This window comes from Garra rufa, chromosome 3, assembly GCF_049309525.1.
Source record: "Garra rufa chromosome 3, GarRuf1.0, whole genome shotgun sequence".
NCBI lineage: Eukaryota > Metazoa > Chordata > Actinopteri > Cypriniformes > Cyprinidae > Garra > Garra rufa.
Genome location: NC_133363.1, coordinates 60891687 through 60919227, shown reverse-complemented (window position 1 = coordinate 60919227; position 27541 = coordinate 60891687). Strand labels below are relative to the sequence as shown.

Here is a 27541-nt window from a genome sequence, read left to right as displayed (position 1 = left end):
CAGCATGGCACAGATTTCTCCTCACCTGTCAACAGTGAACTAACACCAAAGATTTTCAGTGCCATTGCTTTGAACTCCAGGAAAACGTTAATCTTCAACAGAATGATGCGGATATTTTTGAGATGTTGAAGATTTGCTCCTTGTATACTTTCCTTTACACCCTCTAAAATGGACTTGGCCACCACACTTGGTTCCAATCCTCCTTGTCCTGCAAAGCCCACAAATTTAGCTTGACATGGCCATTTATTGTGCCAAAACATTCCTGTTATTCCATTCATGCATGCTTTTAATCAGATAAACAACTGAGGAATTATGCTACATGAAAACTAAATATTTGTGATTCCAGTATATTGCATATTTATAGACAAAAATGTATATATAATGGCATAAATACACAAAAGCTATGCATGGATTAGATTTTTTTTTGCTTTAAGATGGAAAGATATCTTCATTGTTATAGAATATAGCAAATGTGGGAAAACACATCAAACAAACTGCCTTACAAGTCATTCAAATTTAGCTTATCATAAGTAATAACAAAGCTACTGACCAGCGCAGATCGCAGGAATGGCCACAGACCTGTAGCGGCCCTGTTCACATTTAACCACTATCTCTTTTGCCAAAGTCTTGATAACAGCAGGATCTCTCAGTCCACAAACATGCATGATCGTCCTACATGGAAAGCCTCCTGGTGGAGTCGTAAGGATTTGCCCGCTCGCTACCTGAGCTGGAGAATATATGCAAGAGATAGCATTAAATGACAATCACAAAAGTGAGTACACCCCTCACATAAATGAAACTTGGATATATTTTAGAGTAGTCAATGCGCAGCTTGTATAGCAGCATAGATTTACTGTCCCCTGAAAATAACTCAACATACAGCCATTATTGTCAAAATAGCTGGCAACAAAAGTGAGTACACCCTAAGTGATTACAGCAGTAGTCACATGTCCTATTTATCATGTTTATGTTTTGTTCTGCTTGACAGGACTATACAAAGTTGTGGATCTTGTATTAGAGAAGTTAAAATTAGGTGCTTTAAGTACAATTCTCTCATACTGACCTCTGGATGTTCAGCATGGAATCTCATGGCAAAGAACTCTCTGAGTATTTGTGAATTAGAATTGCTTTCCACAAAGATGGCCAAGGCTATATAAAAGGTTCAGTAACACCCTGAAACCGAGAACTCGTTCTGTGCATCAGGTGCAGAACCTGGCTTCATAAAACAGATGCATGAGTGCTGCCAGCATTGCTTTAAAGGTTGCAGAAGTAGAAGGTCAGCTTGTCAGTGCTCAGACCGTATACGCCACACACTGCAACAAGTCGGTTTGCATAGGCATCGTCCCAGATGGAAGCCTCATCTGAAGCTGACTCACAAGAAAGCCTGCAAACAGTTTGCTGAAGACAACCTGTCCAAGAGCATGAATTACTGGAACCATGTCCTGTGGTCTAATGAGAAAATAAGATAAACTTGTTTTGGCTCAGATGGTGTCCAGCATGTGTGGCGATGCCCTGGTGAGGAATTCCAAGAAAATTGTGTTTTGTCTACAGTCAAACATGGTGGTGGTAGCATCATGGTCTGGGGCTGCATGAGTGCTGCTGGTACTGGGGAGCTGCAGTTCATTAAGAGAATCATAGATTCCATTATGTACAGTACATTCTGAAGCAGAACAGGAAGCCTTCCCTCCAGAAACTAGGCCGAACAGCAGTTTTCCAACATGATTACAATCCCGAACACATCACCAAGATGACAACTGCCTTGCTGAGGCAGCTGAAGGTGATGGGGTGGCCTAGTATGTCTCCAGACCTGAACCCTATTAAGCACCTGTGGGGCATCTACAAGCATAAGGTGGAGAAGCAACATGTAACGTCCAGCAGCTCCGTGAGGAGTGGAAAAGGATCCCAGCAAAAACCTCTGCAGCTCTGGTCAATTTCATGCCCAGGATGATTAATGTTGTAGCAGATAACAATGGTTCTAACACAATATATTGACACTTTGGGGGTTCACTTAGGGTGTACTCACTTTTGTTGCCAGCTATTTTGATAATAATGGCTGTATGTTGAGTAAATTTCAGGGGACAGTAAATCTATACTGCTATACAAGCTGCACATTGACTACTCTAAAATATATCCAAGTTTGATTTCTATAGTATTGTCCTTTGAGGAGATATACTAAAATGGCTGCTGAAATTTGAGGTGTACTTACTTTTGAGACATATATTTAATTATTTATCTTATCTAACTATCTATTATGATTAAAATGATCTATTTAAAATTTTATTTTAATCTAAATTGCGTAGACAAGTCTATATATCACTTTTATATATTTTCATACACAGTATGTATTAAAATCAAAAGCTTATTCTATAAAAGAGGCTGTAGTTCATTTTTCTTACCCCCTGTTAGCTGGGCCTGGATGTGAGGGCCTGCCTTAGTAAGGATGTCTTTACACACTCCTGTGATAGATAGAATAGAAAAATAACATTCTCTTATGGTCTAAATAGTGTATCAGTAATGTTTTGGGTATTACATTAAGAAATCTGTGTGAATACCAGCTGTCTGGAAGTCCTTAAAATCAGTGGTGTTCACGATAGCTTCGGTTGTCTCATTAGTGATGTCTCCAAACACTAGATGGACTTCAATCCCATCTTCTATCATGATGATCTCATCAAGGTCAGAGGTCAGTGACTGAAACAGAGCTGTGGTGACAGTGAAAGATGAGTACACATGTAAGAAACCTTGGCTGATTTGGTGAAGTGTGGGATTCTCCAATGCCCTTGTGTGCATGAGCACTCTTGACAAGTTGGGACTTGGTCAAAATAACAAAGCTCAATTAATGTAAAACATAATTCTTAAATCTCTTACTATGTCCCTTGTTGTCCACCATTTTTGCACTCAGATTCCCACGGACTGTCTGGAACATCTGCAAAGTATTTCCAAAATAGGGTTAGAAATAAACACCACTGAAATAAACATTAATGCAGATATTATGTATAGATACCTCTTACCTCTTCAGAATTAGGGTAATTAGGCATTATTGGGATACAAATGGTGTGCAGTTGACCAGTGGGTCCAGATACAAATTTGCAGATCTCATGACTAAGAATATTAATGGCATCTTTGACCGGTATTGACAGCACTATGCCGGGTCCAATTACTGGCAATGCAACTGAACCCCAAGAGTTCTGCTCGCATAGCTGAAAAACTCGGCCAAGTCCAGAGCTAAGTGCCTTAGACAAGATCAAGACATCAAAATAAACATTATTGATCCAAATCACAATTTTCTGTAAATACCTTATCAAAGCACATGCTTAATTCTTTAATGTCATACATTTTCACTGATGTGCTTATTTCCTTTTGGTGCACATTCTATGAAGAAAACCTTGGAGCATCCCAACGCTGGTGTAGCGTCCACCTCCAGCACGTCTCCAGGCTTAAGAGTCTGACTTCCCTTGGCATTGTTGAAGTTATTTTGAAGCTGCTGTCCTGCTTTTTTCAACAGGGATGATCCAATCAAGGTTGAGGTCATGTTTGTTTGGATCATTGGCGCAACAAACACATCTGCCTGTATCAACAATCCAAATCACAAAAATTAGTGCTGCTTGAGAGGTATAACTGGTATATACTGGTTTATTTTCCTTATTAAAGGGATACTCTACCAAGTTAACCAAAGTTGACACTTTAAAAAGCACATAAGGCAAACACAATGGTAATCCATATGACCCCAGTTGAGGAATCAATATCTTGTTGTGAAATGATAGGTGTATGAGAGAAATGCTAATATTTTACTAAGACTAATATATATATATATATATATATATATATATATATATATATATATATATATAATTTAAGTCACATTCATCTGGGATGTGGGTGAGCAAATAAGAATTAGATGCTGTAGTGCTGAAAGCCTATTGTAATTGTTAGAATGGCAAAAGATCAGCAATCTCCACGTAATTGGGCAGACTAAACCGTAAGTCATAGAGACCTAAAAGGAGGGATTGTAGTGCACACACCGTCTACAATGTCACCAGGGCTTGCCCTAATTGGCCTGATGGGGGCGCTACAGCATTCAAAAGTACGAAAATGCTCATAACTCCTAAACTGTTTGCCGCAGGCTCTAGTCTAGTGTCTTGTCACGCTGGACAAAATGAACGAAATTGACAAAAGCAATACTTTTAAAAAAAAAGTTTAACTTTTGACTCTCCATCGCGAAGGGATGCCAAAACATGTGACAGGTGATTCTAAACAAGCATGCAATTTTTTAGGGAGATCGAACAACAGCTAGCACTATAACAATCATAAAAATTAAAAAACATCATATTTCTATGGTACATGACCTGGATTTGCCAAAAAGCTTTTTTTTAAATCATTGATTTAGGTTGTTACAGGCTTGATAAATAGTATGTAATGTCTTTTTCATATGTGCTTAAATGTCTTAAAGCACTTGAACCCTGGTGATCACTGCTTGCAGCTATATATATATATTTTTTATTTTTGTGTGAAGTACCTCTTAACGCCAAAGTGACTTGGAATAAACATAAGTTTGTCAGCCTTACCTGCTGTTGCTCAAGACTTCCAATGACAACTTTAATGTTTATCTCATTGTCCATTGAGTCCATTGAGACCATTGAATCCAGAGAGTCCAGAGAGTCTTGGGAAGATGCAGCAAATGGAAAGTTGTAGAGACTGAGAGTGCTAGTGTATTTGGGCATTTGACCTCTTTTGGACATTTTATGCTTCTCATCGATTGGCAGTATCACAACCGAGGAATTTTTCACAAATTTTAAAGTCTCTGCACCTTCACCTTGAAAAAACTGTTGAGCTCCAGGTCCTTTCACCACAAATTGTTTAGTGGCAAGACTCTGAAGAAATGACTCAAGACTGTCCTTCAAACTCTCAACTTCACAGCGAGGTCCTGCGAGGTAGATGCATGGGGAAGGCGAACATGTTGGCTTTATTTTCACACTGCTCTTCTTCACACCAGCCATTGCCAAGATCTCAGAGAAGTGCTCTGCCATTTCTGGCCTGGGAAGAGGCAGAGAGACTTGATGGTTCTGATGGTTCCTTTTGTATTGCTCCACAATGACCTTCAGCTTATTAACTTCAGTAGGGTAGCCCACCAGTTGCACTTTGGAGTCAGAACTTGATTCATCCAGGTATTTAAGCTCTACTTTAACAGTTTCACGATTGGCCTGCTTGACAGCTTCACTCAAATCCTCCTTTAGTTTAGTGAATGCAGATGATTTATGAGTGTTTTCCAAGCGCACAGTCTCCAAACACATGTCTCTCAGCACGGCAGTGGCTGCCTCCTCTAGTGCTCCATCAGACAGACTCAACAGAAGAAGATCTGAACCTGAAGTCTCGAGCATAACCGGGCTGCAGAGTCTCTGCTGAAATCGGTTTTGAAAGTGCTGTATACTGCCACTTGATTCCAGAAAGGTCATAATAGCATGATGTGATGGGATCTTCTTTTCTTTGATTCCTTGTGTTAATTTTAAAAGCTCTTTTTCACCTGCATTGACTTCTTTCTCAGGACCCCTCAGAAGGAGAACACCTGTTTGTCCCTTTGTGATCTTAAGGGCGGGCAAATTAGCTTTTACATATGGCTCAAACTGCTCTTTAATGAGGGCAAATTGCTTCTCAGATACGCAACACTCTTGCTGAATCTGCTGTTTGTCCTGCAAGCCGCTTACAAATGTTAAAATCTTCTCCACTTGTTTTTGTTCCCCAACCACCACAGCTAAACACGTCAGTTCTTCATAAAAGATTTTTAAGTTATCACTTTCGAGGTAAGTGTTTTCTTGCAGAATCGCAGATTTGTCACTTTCAACCTCAAAGTGTAGGGTATAGTGCGAGTTTAAAGTCTCAATCACTTGGTCCACCTGCAATTCCCATTTCTCCAGGGGACAAACAACATCAGCTGCCGGATCCCTCCTCACCACCAACTCATCAGACTCAATTTTTATCTCGAAGGTGCTGGAGATCACAGAGAGTTGTTTCTCTAAGGCTGAATATGGCTTTTTACATTCACTGAGGAAGCGTAGTAGATAATGATCAGGTTTAAAAACCTTTTCCACACTTTTGCCACTTGCACATTTCTAAAAAAAAAAATAAATAAATAAATTAAGACAAGCATAATTGATTATACAAAATGCTTCTTAATGATTGATTGATGATCTGACCAGTCATAATGCAGAATCTGTTACTTTTGTCCAACAAACAAACAAGACAGAAGAGTAAATTAATGATGATAAAAAAACAGTGTGTCTTTCCGCGGTTGAAACAAGATACCTCTCGATGTTCATTCATGTTTTGAAAATCTGAAAGCCGAGACTTTGTTTCATACCTAAAGAAACCAGCTCTGTCTTATCTGTCAGCTCTCTTTCTCTTTGCTCTGCGTGAAAACATAATGTGTGGCTTGAGAATGCCATTGCTTGTCAGATATAGCAACAGTAATGAAAGAGGGGAAAAACTTCAGGTCTTTGCGAATGGTCAATTGCAATTGTGGTATTGATTTCATATGTAATAAACAAGTAGTTAATATTAAGTGAGTTAAATTTTAGACACAACATATTCTGTTTTTGATCAATTTTCCCTTAAAAAACAGTTCCCACACAAAGCCAGAGAACAAACGCATCTCCAAGCAACACACAGCCATGATTTATTACTGAATGAATCTACGTTTTTTAATGATTCAGTGACTCCATTAATAAAGACAATCGCTTGCTTACTTCCCTGATTGAATCAGCTGTTTTAATGAATCAGCTAAATAAATAACTCACTCATTTGGTTTAATTTATATTTATATATTCATTCATATTTATATATTCAGCATTTTATTTTTAAGTTCAAGTTCAAGTTCAAGTTCAGTTTATTTGTATAGCACATTTACAACAGCCATTCATGCTGACCAAAGTGCTTCACAGAAAAGCATAATCATAAAACATACCACAAAGCAGATTCACACACAAAAGTAAAACACCCCGTTTAAAACAACTTTATATCAGAATTAATACACTAAAGAGAAAAAATAGGTTTTGAGCAAGGACTTAAAAGAAGACAGAGAAGGTGCCATTCTGATCTCTAAAGGCAAGGTGTTCCAAAGTTGAGGCCCTGCTACCGCAAATGCACATGCCCCTCTACGCTTGAGCCTCGTGTGAGGGATTACTAATAGAGCCTGGTCACAAGATCTTAGTGTTCTAGAAGGAGAGTACAGATGAAGAAGTTCAGAGAGATAGACTGGAGCTAGGTTATGTAGAGATTTATACACAAACAGGAGGATTTTAAAGTGAATTCTCTGAGAGACTGGCAGCCAGTGTAGATCTTTCAGAATCGGTGTGATGTGTTCATGTTTATGGCATTTACGAAGAAGTCTTGCTGCGGCATTTTGAACAAGTTGTAGGCGTGCAATTTGAGACTTAGATATACCGCAATATAAAGAATTGCAGTAATCTAGACGGGACGTGACGAATGCATGAACAGGCATTTCCAAAGTTTTGGGGGTGAGAAAATGACTTTAGCCAGTAGTCGAAGCTGATAGAAACTGGATCCAATAACGGAGGCAATATGTTTATCAAATTTTAAATGCTGGTCAATGAGGACACCAAGGTTACGCACCTGCGATGATCTAAAGACAGATAAACTGTCTTAACCAAAAACGATTACCTCGGTCTTGTCTTCATTTAGGAAGAGGAAGTTTTGAGCTAGCCATGATTTAACCTCCTCTAGACACAGCAAAAGATTAGTGGTAGCAGTAGCATTGTTTCTTTTGATGGGAAGATAAATTTGAGTATCGTCTGCATAGAAATGAAAAGACACACCATGTTTCCGAAGAATAGAGCTCAGAGGTAGCATGTAGAGAGAGAACAGAGATGGAGCTAAAATAGAGCCTTGTGGAAGGCCACAGGTCAGCGGTGCAGGGGAAGAAGTAAAATTACCCAACTTTACTAAAAACTTTCTCTCAGACAAATAAGACTGAAACCATTTCAGAACATTAGCTTTTAGACCCACCCAAGACTCTAATCTAGATAATAGTATGGAGTGGTCAACAGTATCGATTTTCTCCAAAACCTTAGAAACGAAAGGTAAGGCCGAAATTGGCCGAAAAATCTTTAGGACATAAGGATCCAGTGAAGGTTTCTTGAGCAAAGGAGTGACAGTAGCCACTTTAAGATTGGCCGGAACACAGCCCGTTTGGAGACATTTATTAATAAGAGACACCAAGCCTGGCCCAATCGAATCAAGAATTAATTTTAAGAATCTTGGATGAATAATATCATTGGAGCAAGAAGAGGGTTTAAGCTTGTCAATCACCTCCTTCAAAGACTGGAAATTAATGGATTCAAAAGCTTCCCAAAAGGAAGAGACAGAAGGCATGATTGGTGAGTTATTTAACGTTATGGTGGGGCAAATGCCAAGTCTTAGGGTAGTGATTTTGTCACTGAAATGTCTCAAGAAGCCTTCACAGACAGCATAAGATGCAACAGGCAAGGTGTTAACAGAAGGACTGAGGACAGACTGAATAATTGAAAACAAAACCTTAGGTTTAGTGTGATTAGTTTCAATTATATTTGAGAAATATGCAGCTTTTGCATTTTTAGCAGCCGACTGGTACGACGTGAGAGAATCTTTAAATATTTGAGGAGAAATCTGCAACCTGTCCTTTTTCCATTTCCGTTCTGCCTTCGTGCAGATTTGTCTTAAGAGATGGGTCTCCGAGTTTTGCCACAGTTCAGATTTTGGTTTCAGCTTATGAGGTTTAAGGGGGGCAGTTTCATTTGCTACCTTAAGCCAGGCAGAATTCATGAGGCTAAGATGTTGATCAGCATCCAAGTCAGATAATGGTTGATCCAAGTGCAACTATGTGCAAAATTCAGTAAAGCGCAAGTTGAAATTTGAGCTAAACTGTGGAGAGTAGAAGCGAGACCGAGTAACAGATGCATTAGAAGAGTGAGAAAGATGTGAAAGAGACAGCGAAAATAATATAGGCTTATGGTCAGAGAGCATACAATCTGAGATCACAATATCAGTCACATCAAGTCCATAAGAGAGTATAAGATCCAACGTATGACCCAGAATGTGAGTAGAGCTGTTGATCCACTGAGATAGTTTAAAAGCGTCAATAAGATTAAGAAAATCACGCGAGACGGGGTTTGATGGACAGCAGACATGAATATTAAAATCGCCTACCAGCACAAAACGATCGCAGGTAGTGGCAATATTGCCGATAAGTTCGGTAAACTGCTATATAAAATCCTTAGTGGAGTGAGGAGGGCGGTAGATTACCCCTAAACAGACAGGACCATTCCAGTCTAAGTAAAGGAGCTGAACTTCAAAACTAGAGAAGGCCGTTACGGGTCCCAGCCGACAGCGAGCAGAAAAAGAGTTCTTTAAAATAGTTACAATCCCCCCCCCCACGACCACTTAAGCGGGGAGAGTTAAAAAATGTACAGTCAACAGGGACCAGGTCTGCGAAAGGAGTTAGATCACCAACCTTAATCCAGGATTCTGTGATAAACATAAAATCCAGGTTGTGAGATGAGTAAAAGTTGTTTAATAAAAAGGTCTTGTTCACCAGGGAGTGGGCATTTATTAATGCCATCTTTGGTGCGGGAATAGTAACAGAGGATGAGGACGCTCTATTCAGTGAGCGCAAATTTCCGTGCGTTACTCCCCGTTGACGGAAGCCGAGGCCAACCCGACGGTGCAAGAAGCCGGACTCGGGTGCAGGGGGAAAACAGGACGAAGCCACCGGTGGACCAGATCCGGCGGACGCCAGATAGTAGAGCCGCCGTAAAACAATTCGCGGGAGGTATCCGAGAGAAAGCCAGCCCGCCGATAGGCTTTCAGCTTTATGATAAAACCTCCACGGTTGCCTCGTTTCCTCCTCTGCTTTCTCCACGAGATGTTGAGGGGCCATCGGCGAACACAATCCGGGATATCCGTTCGGAGCGACTCCTGTGAGTTGTCAAAAGAGCAGTCCACATCTGTGTTGAAGTTTGTAAATGTGTCTGCAAACAAATCGCGGATATCCAACAGTGCTTGACGGTCATAAGTTAGAAGCGTGCAGCAATTCAGGGGCAGAGGCAGACCAAACAGCCAAACAAGCAACCATAAGAGCAACAGACGGCATGCCAAATGCACCGGCGCCATCTTTTAAAACATTATTTTGCATTATTTGTGCAAATGTAATTGCAGTGTAAATGCATACATGCCACCTCTTTTTTCTGTTTCTGTTCCACTTCTGCAGTGCAAAAAATGAATTGTTCTGCTGATGTCATGTGGTAACAGCCCTATAGTGTCTTATTCTGAATAAATGTTATTACATGTAAGAAATTGACATAAATCCGAATACATACTACCATTATTATAAAGTTGCTCTTATGAAGGTGAAAATGCCCCAGAAAATAAGTTTAAGGGGGAAAATATCACCTCCCCATTTCTATCACTTATGTGAACCAAAGACAATGAAATGAAATGAAAGTCTTTGAGAGTTAGCTGTCTATGACAGGTAAAAACCAGCATGCAGCATAATTAGCATATCAACAAGATCACACAAAGTGTTATTTTTTGACAAAGTTACAAATCACCAGTCCCAGGCCTTCCTTATCATCAAGCCCTGACTATGCACAGCAGCTGATTTCCGAGAACCGTTCAAGGTATTTACTTTAACTACGTAGAGAGTTGGTCTCCCTCTTGGCTTCTGGAAAAACTGGTTTGACTATCATGTATCAAAAGGAAATAAGGTACAGCAGGTATATAAATCGAAGTTAAATCTCTGTTTGTTTTACGACTATGCCACTTACCTGATTTGCAGAAGCTGTAGATTTTTTGCTGGTTTCAGCAACATTTTCTTGTCTTAATGACACATTAATGTCATCTTGTCCTTCTATACTGATGACATGATCCTTTCGTTGTAGTACTCTTTCCTGGGCTTTGAATACAAATGCATTTTGATAAGAATAATGAACTGCTGTAATTATTAATGGAATATTTTTGTTATTACAGCTGTTTTGACAAGCTTAAATGAGAGAAAAGTGTGGCACAGATTCTAACAAGGTGCAAAGCAACAAAGGACAATAACAAAACATGTTTACCTTTTTTGTTACAAAACCCTATCTTGTAGGTGTTGTTACCCACTTTGTCGATCTCACAGTCTCCCCCTCCAGACCTTTTCCTGATTCGAAAGTACTTTTGTATTTGTTTTAGCTCCTCATCTGAGAGACTCTCCGCCTCAAAAAACACAGTGTGCTGGTAGTTCTCCATCTTTATTATGCTGTTGTTTTGAGCTTTGACATAAATATAAGTGCTCTGAAATGCTTTCACTTTTGCTTTGGCTCATATTACAGGCTGTGGTTTCCATGGCCCCTCCTCCAGCTTCCTCTTGATGCAGTGAGATTTAGGTAAGTGGCACAGAAGCGATTCGTACTGTAACATTATTTAACATCTAAAAAACTTATAAGAATATAAAAAGAAGTTAAGGGATGCAGTCACGGGTGATCACTGAAGTCTGCTTGGAAGGTTTGTCATGACACAGCAATCTGAAAGAGAGAGAGAAAAACAACAAACAGCAAGTGAATAGAAAATGTGGTGGTTGATTGCAAGCTTGGCCAAGATGAAAAGGAAGTTACAGTGCCACGTATATACTTTCGCCTCACGGTGGTTGCAGACGCCAGAACAACTGATGGACAAAACTATTAAGCAAAGTTAAGCAAAAGCCTTCTTACATTTAATCCAACGCAACATCAAATAGTTTTGTTATGAAAGGGAACATGTGCTCTAAAAATACAGGTTTGGAATGTTATACATTCCAATGACATTTTTTAAATTCTAAAGTAATGAATCAGTAGTCCTGAAGCAAAATATCAGTCACACATACACTGTTACAAAATAAAGGTTCTTTATCAGCATCTATGGTTCCATTAGGAGAACCATTAACATCCAAGGAAATTTTCCATCGCACAAAATATTCTTTTTAACAGAAAAGGGTCCTTTAGATTATTAAAATTTTCTTTAAACTAAGAAGAAATGGTTCTTTTAAGAACTTTTGACTGAAATGTTCTTTGGGGAACCATAATTTGTTATTTTTTGTCATCCCTTTTTATTTATGAGAGTATAAACATATTATTCTCTTGTGTATCAGTTACATAATCTACTCACAGCTTCCACTGATAACATACTTTTTATTTTACTGATGTGATTTGTCATGCGTATACATCACACATTGTTTACATAGTGCATATTGGCACTCTCAAAATGGTAATTGCTTGTGCTTATCCTGATTCTGGCAACCGATTAAAAACTAAAATATTTTGTTTCCTTGTGCGAACTCATCTGGGAGTGTTGACTTTTCACCGACTACATTGTCAGAGCATGTTGACGCGTCACATGAACGCCATTGACTGCCCTTATATGACTGACAGACTGCAACAGTTTGAGTTAAAAATCTATGTTTGTGTTCTACTGAAGAAACAAAGTCACCAACATTTTTGATGCCCTGGGGGTAAGCAGATTGTAAGGGTGGTTTCCTACAGTGGTTCAGGCTGTATATTGCCAAGGGACTAAAGAAATGTTATCAGCACGATGGTATAAATCTGTACATTTACCACCCACTGCCACTTATACCAATGACGGAAATAAGCGCAGTTAGAATAGCTAAATATGTGGGAGAGCATTGCTATTGAGTGACTATGTCGAATTGCAATAGGTAGCATGTTAATGTTAATGTTGAATCAAGACTAGCACATAATTTATCATTAAAATGGTTTAATAACAATATTTTGTTATGGTTACACTTAAATTGGTTACAAAATAGATGAAGGATGCTAAAAATTATACAGTTAATTGTACCCAACATGTATGTAAAATGTTATCTGAGGGAGAGAGAAAGGGGGGGGGGGGGGGGGTTGAGAGAGAGAGAGGGCAGAGCCCCAAGAAAAGAGCCCCAGCAAAGAAAGAGAGAGCAAGGGAAAAAGAAGGGGCAGAGCAACAGTTACAATCTTCTTTTATCCTTTCCTTGACCATGTGACTAAAACCCAAATGTGAGACATTCAAACTGACCAATCAGCAAATTACAGCTTCACCCACTGTAAAGATGAGACAATTTGCAGACCCCCGATGTATACACATTTTGGCCCTTTTGTTACTGAAGAAATGTTTGGGGCAGGAAAGCAGAAGTCTTTGATAATTTTCAACCTTACAAGATAAACATCTAGCTCAGGGGTTTTCAACTCTGGCCCTCGAGGTCCACTTTTCTGCAGAGTTTAGCTCCAACCTTGATCAAACTCACCTGCCTGTAATTTTCTAGTGATCCTGAAGACCTTGATTAGCTTGTTCAGCTGTGTTTGGTTAGGGTAGAAGCTAAACTCTGCAGGAAAGTGGACCTTGAGGGCCAGAGTTGAGAAACCCAGATCTAGCTTATATTGGCCATTGGAGCACTCATATCCACTGACCACTAGTTAGTTAGCTTTTCATAAAATTACAATAAATATTTCCCAAATCAATGTTAATGTAGAGTAATGCTACAGTAATATGATATCACAAAAGGCTGCAAGGCATATTGTCTACAGACAATTATTGCTTAGCAATTCTGTTTTTAAATGTAAATGCAACTACATAACTAATAACTGTTTATGAATCATCCAGAGCACATCCAGATCACTTTACAGGGAACAAGCCAGGGTTGGTGTTTGTTGAAGTTCATCTGAATGTGATGAGGTAGTCTGGATAAGCCTGGCAGTCATGAAAAATCACAAAAATGGAGGGATTCTGAATATTATCCACCACACTGTCATAGAGTTGGTCAGGTGCCACACGAACAGGGGGCATCTTCATGTCTGTCTGACCCTGAGCATGATAACCCGTAAGCACACGAGCCACAAACATGAGCTGAGTCCCGTCTGCTGCAGGAACTGCATAGATAGTATGGGCAGAGTAGCTGGCGTTCACAGAAAAGTACGTCCCATGACCATAGACGGTGGCTGAGAAAGGCATAAAAAAAAAATCAGTAAATCGAAGAGACTTAAAACTAAACAAATAAATAGAACAACACTGGCTGATCAGTCAATCTGATGCTTTTACTGGTACTTTTACCTGTTAAGACATGCCTTAACTTACAGACCAGCAAGAGCTGTGTTTCTGATGATTGAGTTCGGGGATGGGTGACCCACAAGAGGTGCATTTACAAAGGTTGTTTGAAAACATGCTTTATTTTAATAGTTGCACTACACTCTTAAAAATAAAGGTGCTTCACAATGCCAGAGAATAACTTTTTTTTTTGTCTAAATGGTTCCACAAAGAACCTTTAACATCTAAAGAACCTTTCTGTTTCACAAAAAGTTCTTTGTGGCGAAAGAAAGTTCTTTAGATTATAAAAAGGTAAGAAAGAGATGGTTCTTTCAAGAACCTTTGACTGAACATTCTTTTTGGAACCAAAAATGGTTCTTCTATGGCAGGGGTCTTCAACTAAAACGGCTCGAGGTCCAGTAATGAACCCTGCTCACCAGCCGAGGTCCGGACAATTATATATAAAAAAACTATTTACGTTTTTTTGCGAGACCAGAGTTTCTGCAGTATATTTTAGCTTAAATTCTAGACATTTAAATACCTTTTTAAAGACCTGAACAAAAAATAAATTAAGAAATAAATAATTAATTAAAATGACTGTAAAAAGCATGATTTACAATTCAGATGCAGGTTTCACAAAACAAAAAAGATTTCTTAAATTATAAACTTCACATTCCAAACGCTGACCCTGGTGTGCTTGATATAAATTTATTTATTAGAAATTAGCGTTTGGCATTTTTTGTATTTAAATATGTCAAAAGCTTTCACGGTCCGCATGGACGCATCTTGCGGTTGACGACCCCGGTTCTATGGCATCGCTGTGAAGAACCTTTTAAAGCACCTTTACTTTTAAGAGTGAAGGTGACACTAGTAATGCAGAAACTGCCTACTTCAGCTTTAATATTATATATTTATTTAATATTGTGATGCTTATCAGCCAAACAGAAAAATGTACATAAAAAACACCAAATATCATCATTGGCAAAACTGCATTTTGGTCGCAAATAGTGACAGAACTATATATCTAAATTAATTACCATTTTGCCCAAGATAATTGCGGTTAAAATTCCTTTTCATGATGGCTGAGCAGGATGCCTCTGATGTGCCGTGATAAAGGATCTTCTCTGCTGCTCCCACAAGACCATTTTTGTTCTCCAGCTCTTTTTTACGCTTCTCATATAACCGCCGAACATTCATGTTTTGGATGCGCTGGATCTGTTGAAATAAATTTGCACACAAACAACCATAAACAAATATATTTCTTCAGAAGAAAACAGTGATGACTTCAAAACAAAATGTATCAATAGGTGATCAATCTGGCCCTTGGTTTAACCTACAGTGATTTCCCTGCTATTGTTGTAGACTGAAACTAAGACACAACTCTTGGCATGATTAGATATAAATTAAGACAATACATAGTTCTCTAAAAGACATTTATGTCCTTCTTAGTGTTTTTTGTCATGTAAAGCATGCTAAGATGGTGTTGGGTGTCAAACCTTGAGCACTGTTTTTGTGACAGTCTTCTTGAAGTCTGCGTTCACGGTCTGGTACTCTGTAGATGATGAATCCAAGTCAATCACCTGTAAGGTGTCACTTTGACTTATGTTGTCCCAGTAGATGGGCAAAGCAAAATCTGTAATAGTGATTAGTTTGATTATTGATTATTATCTTCAAGAATGTTTTATTTTTTATTATAGATTTATGGGAGCACGGGGCACTATATCGCAGGGTTAATTGTAACACACGTGGTTTAAATATTTCCACACAAGCTAGAATAACCAAATTTATGGCATTTATAGTTAACACAGCAACACTATACAGAGAAAAAAGTGTGCCAAAATTCAAAAGTCTTTTGAAGATATCACTGAATATTTATTTTACCATATTAAAAGTAAATTTCTGGCTGAAGTAAGTTCATTTCATTAATATTCATTTAAAACAAGACAAATCTGCTATTATTTTAATCTCCAATCTGTTTATAAGAATTAATGTGTTTTTCATTAATGTGTTTTTCAGTGCAGTTTCCTTGAGTTAATATTTTGTAGTTTTGTTCTTTGCAGTTTACTTCAGTTAAGAGAAACAGTTCGTTCTGGGAATGTTTTGTCTGTCTGTTTCAGGGTTATCTGTCGTCAGGAAACCAGTTGAGTGCGGCTGCACTATCTTCCTCTCTTCCTTATAGTTGCCCTGGATCATCTGTAATTTTCCTTCCCATATGTAGAAGTATTTGCTTAAATGATATGTGAACCCCCGCCTACATGAAGGCTTGTAAGGGTGCTGTATAAAAGATGGGACTGCCCCATCTTCTTTGGTAGATAACAATAAACCAACTTGTATTAGACTTTGGTGTGTTGTTGTCTATCCCAAGCGCTTGTTGCTGATCCACTCGACAGACCTGAGAAAGGCCTGAGAAACTGCAGTGACCCAGAAACGAGGTTCTAACAATTTGGTGACCGCGACGTGATGTCTCTGATCAGGTAAGATGAAGTATAGTTTGTCTACCTGATTAGTTACATTATTGTTCGTTATGAATGGACACGATGAAGTAGTTTGTCTATCTAGATATTGCGCAGACCAGATACGATGAAGTATAGTTTGTCTATCTGAAGGCTGCCGCAAATACATTGTGAGGACCAGATACGATGAAGTATTGTTTGTCTATCTGAAGGCCGCCACAATATTCTCAGCAAAACTGAGAGAGCGCGCTCAAATAAATTAAAAGCAAAAGTGTGGGTCACGAGTTTCGGTCTGTCCCGTGGTGAGGTGAATATCTGTATATATTATCTGTATATCTATCATGGGAGCCACCTATCCTAAACCAAATCCTGGCGAAACACCAAATGATTGGATGAATAGATGTAGTTGGGGTTTTTAATTTAGTTAATAATTTGGTGAATAATTTTTCGGGTTGGACCGAAGCCAATGGTGTGTATCCTACATATCCGCGAATGGGTTCTTTTGACCCAAATAATATGGCACAAGCTTTTCGATTGACATATAAAGGCGAAGGTGACCCTGAATGGGACCAAAAATATATGAAAGAAGGGTATGATGTTTGGCTAAAAATGCAAACTATAAAACTATTTCGCTACCAAAAGCTGTCAAGAATGTCGTGCTAAAAAAAAAAAGCCTAAGGGAAAAAACGAGAAAAAATTATTAGCTGAGGCTGAGTCGAAGTTACAGAAAACCAAACGACCAAAGCGACTCAATTTACAAACAAACTCTATCCAGTCTGTTTTCACATTCTCGCCATGCGCGCCGCCTTCTTATCCTGCACCCGCGCCTAACGTGACCGCGCTTACTTCCGCAGAGCATTGCGCGCCCCCACTAGCGCCCGTTGAGAAAATAAATGAAGCTCATTTATGGATAACAAAACGACAGGGCCACATAGAGATAACTCCGCCGTCCGTCTCGACTATGAAAGACATTTTGAGCATGTTACCAGAAGTGGACAAACCGTTGCATTTCGTGGAAATGTTGATCAAATTGTCGCGTAACAGCCATTTCACTGGCGCAGATTATAAGTTCATAATAATTACAAAAATGGGTAATAAGTCTGATGAGACGCGTCTGCTCGAGGCTGTTCCCTGCCTAAAACCAGAAAATGATCGACCTAAATGTGTGTGTGTCCAACATACTGATAAAGAGTCTTGCCTGGCTAAGACAACCTTGAAGATAGATAAAGCCTCTATGTGTGTGTGTGTGTCAGTCTCTATCTGCACTCAGTCTCTGTCTGCATTCCATCGAGAGTGTTGAAGCTGACTTCTGATGAAACTGCAAACTATTTTCTTCAGTAAACAACAGCATCTTGTTGAAACACACTGAGGCCTCTTGTCTACCTTGCTCATTAGCTATAGTAAAAAAAAAGGGTCACTCGAATTTATACACAGATGAGGCTAAGTGTAACTCACTGGCTGACTTAAATGCAAAAAGGGCTGCTCAAGAGGGGCCTCCAAGCCCCCAGGTTAATGTAGCTCTAGTGTCAACCTCAAAAATTGACGTCATCACTAATTCCAGATGTTGACCTTATCGCTGTCCAGAAAGCAGCAAGTGAATCTGACCGTCAATTCTGGTCAGTTTTTTCTGCGTCTCAGGGACCTGATGACCTCTGGCGTGACAAAGATGGTCGACTGTGTTTACCTACGTCTGTTTTACCGTTTCTCGTCCGCGAATTTCATGGTATCATTCATCGCGGCCGAAGAGGGGTACTAGATACAATGCGAGGTCTATTTTGCGTCGACCAATTACCGCAAACGGTTAATGACATTCTTGACAGATGTTTAACTTGCGCTAAAAATAATATAAGCAAACCTCCAGCAAAACATCAACACCTGCCGAGGCCTAACCAACCGTTTACTGAGTGGCAGGTTGATTTTACACACATGCCCAAGAGGGGACCTTTTAAATACCTCTTGGTGCTTGTGGACAAATTTTCTAAGTGGGTAGAAGCTTTTCCATGTGCGAAGGAAAATGCAAACGTTGTAGTGCAGTTTTTAACCAAAGAAATCATACCCAGATATGGTATCCCGGTATCAATAGATTCCGATAAGGGCACACCTTTCACATCAAAAGTATCTTAACAAAAGATAAGAAAAGCAATGATTAGTATGAATACATCCGATTGGACAAGGGTCCTTCGAATTGTCTTAGCAGACCTAAGAATGATGCCTCAGCCAAATTTAGACAACTTATCACCCTATGAGGTGGTGATGGACCTTTCCCCATCCCTTGGTGCCACGGAATGGTAGGGATAGGTGTGGTGTTAACTGATCATATGTCTGAGTACTCTGTAGGCCTAATAGAAAAATTAACTGAGTTCTGGGAAAGGGTTAACATGAAACACCCTGAGATCCCTAAAGCTAACTCACACCCCTTCGAAGTGGGCAATCAAGTATTGATAAAGAAACTAAAAACCGGGGGCCTTAATGACTCTCTGTATGATGGGCCTACAGAGATACTAGCTGTGACCAGAACTGCTGTTTTAACTGATCTTTTTCCACAGTGGATTCATGCAACCAGAGTGAAACCCTTGAAATGAAAAACAATGTATTACATGTACTAACTGTTTTTGTTTTCCAGAGCAATAATGTGTATTGTCCTAGCTGGACTCATGGTACCCAACGCTTCAAAGGAGGAGGCCAAAAGAAACCTCTTCTGGCAGTATGCCAACTGGACAGCGCGTCAACTGACCAATGAATCCTGTGTGGTGTGTCAAGAATTATTCCGCACCGCAATAACTGTATCCTTGAAACCATTTGTCCATAACTGTGAACCCCCCAATTTCACTGTGTTCTGTACATATTATGCGGGGAAAATGTATGTATGGTCTCCTAGGTGTGTAAAAAGGGTAACGACACCCTATACTGATGAAACTAAACGGTATAATTACTGTTGTATGAATGAAACGTGCAAGAAAGAAGGTAATGCATCAAGTAAAAATGAAACTGAAACTGTTGATGTAAAAGTTAGCCTGGTGTTACCAGAAGGTTTTATGTTTCCTTACTGTTTTAATGGGACATCAGGTGAAAGCGTGACAGGTATAAGTGCTACAAATTGCAAACAAATAATAAACCAAGGGCAGGGTATAGACAGGTGGCTGCAAAGCTACTGTCCAAAGTTCGAGAGGGGCTCATGTGAGAAGAACACCGCAGCATGTGCTAAGGGAAATAATACTGCTTGTTACATTGTGCCTGCATTGAATTGCTCACGCTCTGTGAAGATCCCTGGCCAGCGAAAGGTGCAGTGCTGGCTGATGACTGGTACTGGTACTGTGGTGAGGACACTGTAAACAACACGTACAGGATGAGCTGGACAGGCCTCTGTGCACCAGTGCAGCTGCAACATCGTGTGACTGTTATGCATACACAACGTGATTTGTCTTTCAGGAGCAAACGATCAGTGGACAACGAGGACGTCCCTGATGAACATCAGATGAGGTCACACTGGACTCGGTTCTGGAGGTCTATGATACCTCAGTTCGGCGTCTCTGACCTACTGAGACAACAGAACATCATGCATTATCGACTGGCATCATTTGTTAACAGCACCACAGCTGCACTGGTAGGGGTACAAAGCGAACTGAGAGCACTGAGACAGGTGGTCATGCAGAACAGGTTGGTCATGGACATGCTTCTTGCCCAGCAGGGAGGGGTTTGTTCTGTTGTAGGTGACAAATGCTGCACATACATACCTGCAAATGATGAGCCCGAGGGATCAATTGGCACTGCTGTAGCTACTATGAAGCAGATCTCATCCCAGATATATGAGGATGAGCTAAAGTCTAGAACTAACAATTGGAATTGGGGTATTCTCTCTAGCCTATTTGGCACGTTTGCACCTTATGTCTCAATGATAATACCGGTATTACTTATTTTGTTTCTATTATGTATCTTTGGTCCATGCATTGTGAAAGGTTTCACACAACGTATGTATACTATGTTTTCTGCTATCTCTGCAGGATATCGCCCACTGCCACAGAAGGATAGAGAAGAATCCAGACTCTAGAGGAGAGTCTGGAAGAGGGGATTATAAGAATTAATGTGTTTTTCATTAATGTGTTTTTCAGTGCAGTTTCCTTGAGTTAATATTTTGTAGTTTTGTTCTTTGCAGTTTACTTCAGTTAAGAGAAACAGTTCGTTCTGGGAATGTTTTGTCTGTCTGTTTCAGGGTTATCTGTCGTCAGGAAACCAGTTGAGTGCGGCTGCACTATCTTCCTCTCTTCCTTATAGTTGCCCTGGATCATCTGTAATTTTCCTTCCCATATGTAGAAGTATTTGCTTAAATGATATGTGAACCCCCGCCTACATGAAGGCTTGTAAGGGTGCTGTATAAAAGATGGGACTGCCCCATCTTCTTTGGTAGATAACAATAAACCAACTTGTATTAGACTTTGGTGTGTTGTTGTCTATCCCAAGCGCTTGTTGCTGATCCACTCGACAGACCTGAGAAAGGCCTGAGAAACTGCAGTGACCCAGAAACGAGGTTCTAACACTGTTATTTATCAGTTTAGATAATTTATTAATGCTTCGCAAATAGCAGAAGACACCAACCAGTTTTAAATCCCAGACGCGCAGATTGGGAAAGTTGTAACAGTGCGTTACAATGTGCCCTGCTATATTACACTATGCTATTCTATGACATTAGCAATGTAATTTACACCATTTACTTTTATGGATTTTAAGGGAAGACACTGCAGGCAAAAACACTGTTTTTTCATGCACCTGTCAAGTTTGAGATTTTGGGCTTTTTGGTGTTTCCTAAAGTGTTTTTTCAGACTAGTGGAAAGAAAACACCCAAAAGACACTGTTAAGTGTTTCTTTTATGGCACTTTATCTATTTGTGTCAATAGATTCCAATTACAATACATATTTTTAAAGATCGTGTTTAATGTTTAGAAATTATTATTTCAAGAAATGTAAAGCATTTTGGCTTGTTTATTCGTCTATGAGAGCTGTGTGTGGAGGGAGTGGAGTGTTTTTCTGAATGTTTAAATGTGTTTCATTTATTTGCCTACATTGTTTTGAACTACTGTACAGCTGTGTGTTGCAATCAAGGCCGTTCCAAGCATGGTTGCGATATGTTCATTGTCAACTACAAAATTTCATTGTTTTTAATTCTAAAAAAAAAAAATATTTTATTTGAAAAAGTTAGTCATTTTATTATATACAGACAAAATATTATAGTTTGTTGTGTATATTTTTTTCATTCAACCAGGTAACATTTTTTAAGCTGTCATATGGTAATGTGCCCCTCAGATGTTACAATGTACCCCACCTACAGGGCATATTGTAACATTTCACTTCCTTTCTTTTGAGGTAAATAACAAAAAACGTATACACTATAATTATGAAACAAAGCAACATACTTGTACTAGACAAGTGTGAAATTAACGTGGATAAAAAAAATATATATATATACTCAAAACTCCACGTGGATTTAAACAAACTGAGAAATTCAAAAAGTGTTCGGTTGTGTCCCACGCTCCCCTAAATCAGCATTTTTCAACTGCACAAAGAAAAGAGCACAGAGAGAACCTCCGTAACTCCCTCCTAGCACCACCGAGGGCTCCATCAGCGAAGTTTTGATAATCTTATCGCACTCCATTTCCCATAAGCCCCGTGCCTGGCACTGATTACCTGTGACACCTAACCCTGCTTAACCCGGCTATTCATAGCGTCTCCTTTCACTGTCTATTCGTGTGAAAGTCTTGTTTAACTCTGGTGAACATCTTTGAGTGTTTTTCCTTGTGATTATTGGATTGCCTTGTGTTGTTACCCTGCCTGTCTGTCTATCGACTACCAACTTTGCCGCCTGCCTCATGGACTTATGGACTTTTGATATTGTTGCCGTCTGCCCTGGCTTCACGCTTGTTTTTGACCACGAATCGGTTTGCTCTGCTATATTGCCTTGCCTGTGTTTTGACCCCAGCCTGTACGACCACAAACTTAATAAAAGTGATGAATCATGTAGTGATGAATCACGTAGTGATGAATCATGACACCAACACAATATCAAACATAACATGGGTCACATTTTCTCACCTGGAAGGTTCTCCAGTCGTTTGAGAACGGTCACCTGTCCTGAATCACATGATGTGGCCTCCATCTTACTCAAGTTCACAGTCCATTTCACACCCTGTGCATCCACAATTCCATCTTTCACATCTTTTTTCTCAAGTTTATAATGAATGTCGTTTGGTAATTTCTGCCAAACACCCACTGGTCGTAGAATACACCATGTGACTTGAGTGAGGAGGAAGGTCTGGTCCTTCACCTTAGAGTTTAGGAGAAAAAAACCTTTTAAGCTTTGAAATGCACAATTAATTTTTAATCTTGAAAAACAAAACTTTCTTTGCTCTTTTATGTAAAATAATGAGTTACACATTAATGCAAATCATTGTCTTGTTTGGTCATTTTGTATACTGACATCCACACCTCTTTGCCCTCCATGGTAACTGTGTGCCTTATTCTTATTGGGTAGTTATTTCCCCACATTTTAAAAAGGGGTGGCATAATTAGCTTTTCATATTATATTTCGGGATATATTGGGATTTGCAGTTGATTGATTTATCCCATTCGTAAAGACATCTGCATGCTCAGACCATCTTTATTGTCAAGCTCTAATTGTGCATAGGATTTCATTTCTGAGAACTACTATATTCAAGGCATTTACTTTAACTATGCAGCCATGTTTTTTTCTTGGCTGCAGCTGCAAAACTGGTTTGACCATCTTGTATCTGCCAGAAACAAAGTACAGCACAAAAAATGGAGGCTAAATATGCATTTAAAGACTCTGCCAATTACCTGATTTGCAGATGTTTCTGGTTGTTCGTTGTTTTCAGCAATAATTTCACACCCTAATGAAACACGGATGTCCTCTTTACCAGGTATACTGATGACGTGATCCCTTCGGTCTAGTACACTTTCTTGGGCTTAAAATACAAATGTATTTTGATGAGTACAATGCACTGTCTTATAAATGGAATATTTTTATTACAGTTGTTTTGATCATTTCACGAGTTCCCACTTACATATAATTAGCTGGAGTATGTAAGCATGTTTGGCGTGCTGTCCGGGGAAGGGCTCCGAGCTCGGGAATGGCCCGAACCTAGAGTACCCCCCCCCTATGTATATGTGTAGAAGGAACTCGGAGTGAGGAGATGGGGTGGTGGAGGGATGCTGATAATCCGTCAAATGGGTAGAGGTGAGTCGGCTGTATTTATGCATGATGTAGATTGGCTTGAGTGAGTACCAGCTGTGTTAATTAGGCTAAGTATCTGACGTGCTCCTCCCGAACTTTGCTTTAAGAAACATCATTTATGAAGCATGTCACTGATTCTAACAAGGTGCAAAAAAAAAAAAAAAACACTGCAATAACAAAAAAAAAAAGCATGCCTACCATTTTTGCTTATAAAACTGATCTTGTAAATGTCATCAGATATTTTGTTGATCTCACAGTCTCCTCCTCCAGACTTTCTCTTGATTTGAAAGTATTTATGAATACGTCCAATTTCCTCATCTGAGAGATTCTTTGCCTCAAAAAACAGAGCGTGCTGGTAGTTCTCCATCTTTAATCTATTGTTGTGTTCAGCTTTAATGTGAATAGGTGCTGTGAGATACTTTCACTTTTGCTTCAGCTCATATTACAGGCTGTGGTTCCCATGGCCACTCCCTGTGATGCTGTGAGGTTTGGAAAATAGCACAGAAGTATAACATCTCTACCATAACCCTTAATTATTTAATTTTAAACTTAACAAAAATGACTGGACAAGGACTGAGTGGCAATTCCCAACTATTCCAACATTTGTCCAGGGCATGGGTGAGATGCTTGGTAATTAAAGATTTCAATAAGCAAGTTTAGCAAGTAAGATTAGCGTTTGTTGTTTTTGGTGTGAGGTTTTTCTAATTATCAACTCGCTGATTAGGAAAACTTGCTTCTAGACACCTGTTAGACACTGATGTGTGTTTGCTGATGTAGTGCAAGGCATTATAACCTTAAAATGGTTAGTTCACCTAAAAATTTAAATTAGCCCATGATTTATTCACCCTCAAGGCATCTTAGCTGTATATGACTTTCTTATTTCAGTTGAATCCAATTAGAGTTATATTAAAAATGCTCCGAGCTATTCCAAGCCTCCCAAGTAAAAACTAAAAATAAAATATATTTAAAATAAATTTATTTCATGCTAAGTACAAATACATTTAAATTTTAAGGGGAGACACTGCAGGCAAAAACACTTTTTTTTTCATGCACCTATAACGTTTGAGATTTTGGGCTTTTTGGTTATTCATAGTGTTTTTTTCTGACTAGTGGAAAGAAAACATCCCAAAAATACTGTTAAGTGTTTCTTTTATAGCACTTTATCTATTTGTGTCAATAGATTTAAATTACAATGCATATTTTTAAAGGCCGTTTTCTCAAAATGGGATTTGTTCATATATAATTTGCTTGATTTAAATTTTATTCCTCAAAAACAAATTTTAAAAAATACCCAGTCATCCAGTGTTTAGATTTTTGTACTAGAAAAGTACACAAATTAGCACATATTTCATTAAATAATGCACCACTTGCATATTTAAACCTAACATTTTAGAAAACTTGTAATACAAAAACTGTAATTATCAAAGTAATCAATCAACTGGGTAAGTTGATAACTATTAGTTAATTTTTTTTTAATAAAGGCCTCCTGTAGCAAATCGTTGTGTTTTTGTAAGAAAAATATCCATATTTAAAATGTAATCACTTTACTTTTGTTGGGAGGAGGAACTCCAAGGAGCCAGGAGGTCAGACAAACAGCGAGAACAAGGCGAAAACAACCACTTAATACAACGGTGACAGGACAAAGAAACTGAATAAAGGTAGGGCTATAAATACCAAACAAATGAGGAACTAATGAGGATAATAATACACAGGTGGACAGAATAACTAATTAACGAATCGAGAACAGGAAACAGACCATAAAAGGAAAGACAGGGACTAAGACTGGAGCAAAAACATGGAACACAGGTCACTCCAGCTTGCGCTAGGATGCCTTGAGCGTGGATCAACACATATTTTTCACTTTGATTTGACAGATTGAACACAATTATGTGTGGTAAATATTTGTTTCTGAATTTAACTCAAGACTTTAGGCTATTTACATATGTGGTGTATGTGTTTTGATTTTGTTAACATTTGTATTTTAGTGCATTTTGGAGACAGACTGTCATTGTTTTAATTTAATTTTTCTCATTTTGAGTTCATTGTTTTTTTTTAGTTGTTTTTTTTGCCACCAGTGATTAATGATTTGTGTGTTGCAATTATTTTTTCCTGTCCTGTGATGGTAGGTGTTTGTAAGGGGTTTAAAAGAATTTGTGTAAATGAAAGGTATATTTATTAGGAGATTGAAAGACCGTGTAGTGAATGTTTGTATCCACACAACAAATTGCACCCTCTGAAAACATATCATCTTATTTTTTTTAACATATTGTTTGTTAAAGACCTTATTTGGCAACATTTATGCGTTAACTAATAGTGATAAAACAACAACAACAAAAAAAGTGTGTTAAAAATGTTAAATAATAACAAAGATTTTAGAGAAAGAAGATTTTGTTCCCTTAGTTTTCTTTACAGTTAAAGTCTATCTCTGATTTTATTGTTGTTTGCAACGTTGCAATGTATTACTCATCAATTTTGTAAAAATATAATTTTGTATTTTACATCACCCGGGTGAGAGATTTTACTCCTATTCAGTGGGAATTAAAAATAATTCATCCTCTGAATATTACGTGTTATAATGTAAAAACGTGTAAACGTTATTTGGAGGTTTTTACTTGGAAAACCAACTATATGTTTTTCTAGCATTCAAATAACAATGGATAAAACTGAAACGATAGAAGAATCGACACCTGCCATGTTTCTTATTTGTCATGTGTGATCCCTCTTTGAGTGTGTCCTAAAAGCTGATGAGGAGGGAAAATCAGCACTCAGCATACCTGGTTAAAAAAAAAAAAAATCACCACTCACTACTAAATCATACACTCTTAAGAATAAAGGTGCTTCAAAAGGTTCTTCAAGTGATGCCATAGAAGAACCATTTTTGGTTCCACAAAGAACCATTCAGTCAAAGGTTCTTTAAAGAACCATTTCTTGCTTACCTTTTTATTATCTGAAGAACCTTATTTGCCACAAAGAACCTTTTGTGAAACAGAAAGCTTCTTCAGATGTTAAAGGTTCTTTATGGAACCATTTAGACGAAATGGTCCTTCTATGGCATTGTGAAGCACCTTTATTTTTTTAGAGTGTATTAAATTAAAAAAATATTCTCAGCAAACAATGCCAAATGTTTATCTTCAATTTGCCTAGACTTAATGAAAACAGGAAAACAGCAGACAAATCAAGAGACGACTCAACAGGAACCTGCAGTAGTTTAGTTAATTTGAGTTTATATTTGAAATATAATTCAGTAAAAAATACAGATTAAACTTTACTAAATGTTAAAAACAAAAACAACTTGTTGGATGTTGGGTTTCATTAATCAGGGCTGCAGATTTTTACTCCTCTGTAACAGTATATTGATTGATCTCATCAGACTGAACTGTAAAACAAAAAATACGGAATAAGTGACATTTTAATTAAAGTTAACAATGATAGATCAGGTTAAACCCATCTGTAGAAGAACAAATGAGAGAGAAACCGAGATCTCACCATGAACTCTGTAGAATTTGACTCCCAGTATGATGGACACTAGCACATATGGAGAAGCTGCCAGAAGAAAACTGAGCAGTTTGAGAACTGAGAGAGTCAGCAGTGGAGCTTCTGAACCTGAAAATAAACATGACTGAACTATTTCAAGATAATCAAAACTCAGATTTTCGTATTTTCTTATCCGTGATTAAATCAATGTAACCAGCTGCTCAAAATTTTCTTCTGCGTATAGCTTTTAAAATTCATGGATTTGATTTTCTGGAATATATATTATATTCATTAATTTAAT

At 38.5% G+C, this 27541-nt stretch overlaps 2 protein-coding genes across 2 annotated transcripts in view; both read right to left on the bottom strand.

The window, feature by feature from the left end:
* The window catches only part of LOC141332284 (protein mono-ADP-ribosyltransferase PARP14-like), a 15641-nt gene extending 4364 nt beyond the window's left edge, over window positions 1–11277 (bottom strand). Inside the window, exons 1-10 of the mRNA XM_073837413.1 lie at window positions 11103–11277; window positions 10812–10939; window positions 4563–6104; window positions 3332–3565; window positions 3009–3230; window positions 2866–2923; window positions 2553–2699; window positions 2397–2456; window positions 551–727; window positions 26–208 (exon numbers count right to left, since the gene is read on the bottom strand). Coding sequence (XP_073693514.1) covers window positions 26–208; window positions 551–727; window positions 2397–2456; window positions 2553–2699; window positions 2866–2923; window positions 3009–3230; window positions 3332–3565; window positions 4563–6104; window positions 10812–10939; window positions 11103–11271 — 2920 coding nt within the window. The 5' untranslated portion in view covers window positions 11272–11277. The remainder of the gene's footprint in view (window positions 1–25; window positions 209–550; window positions 728–2396; window positions 2457–2552; window positions 2700–2865; window positions 2924–3008; window positions 3231–3331; window positions 3566–4562; window positions 6105–10811; window positions 10940–11102) is intronic.
* Window positions 11278–27098: 15821 nt separating this feature from the next.
* LOC141331691 (B-cell receptor CD22) overlaps window positions 27099–27541 on the bottom strand; it is a 79845-nt gene continuing 79402 nt past the window's right edge. Inside the window, exons 7-8 of the mRNA XM_073836726.1 lie at window positions 27253–27369; window positions 27099–27142 (exon numbers count right to left, since the gene is read on the bottom strand). Coding sequence (XP_073692827.1) covers window positions 27099–27142; window positions 27253–27369 — 161 coding nt within the window. The remainder of the gene's footprint in view (window positions 27143–27252; window positions 27370–27541) is intronic.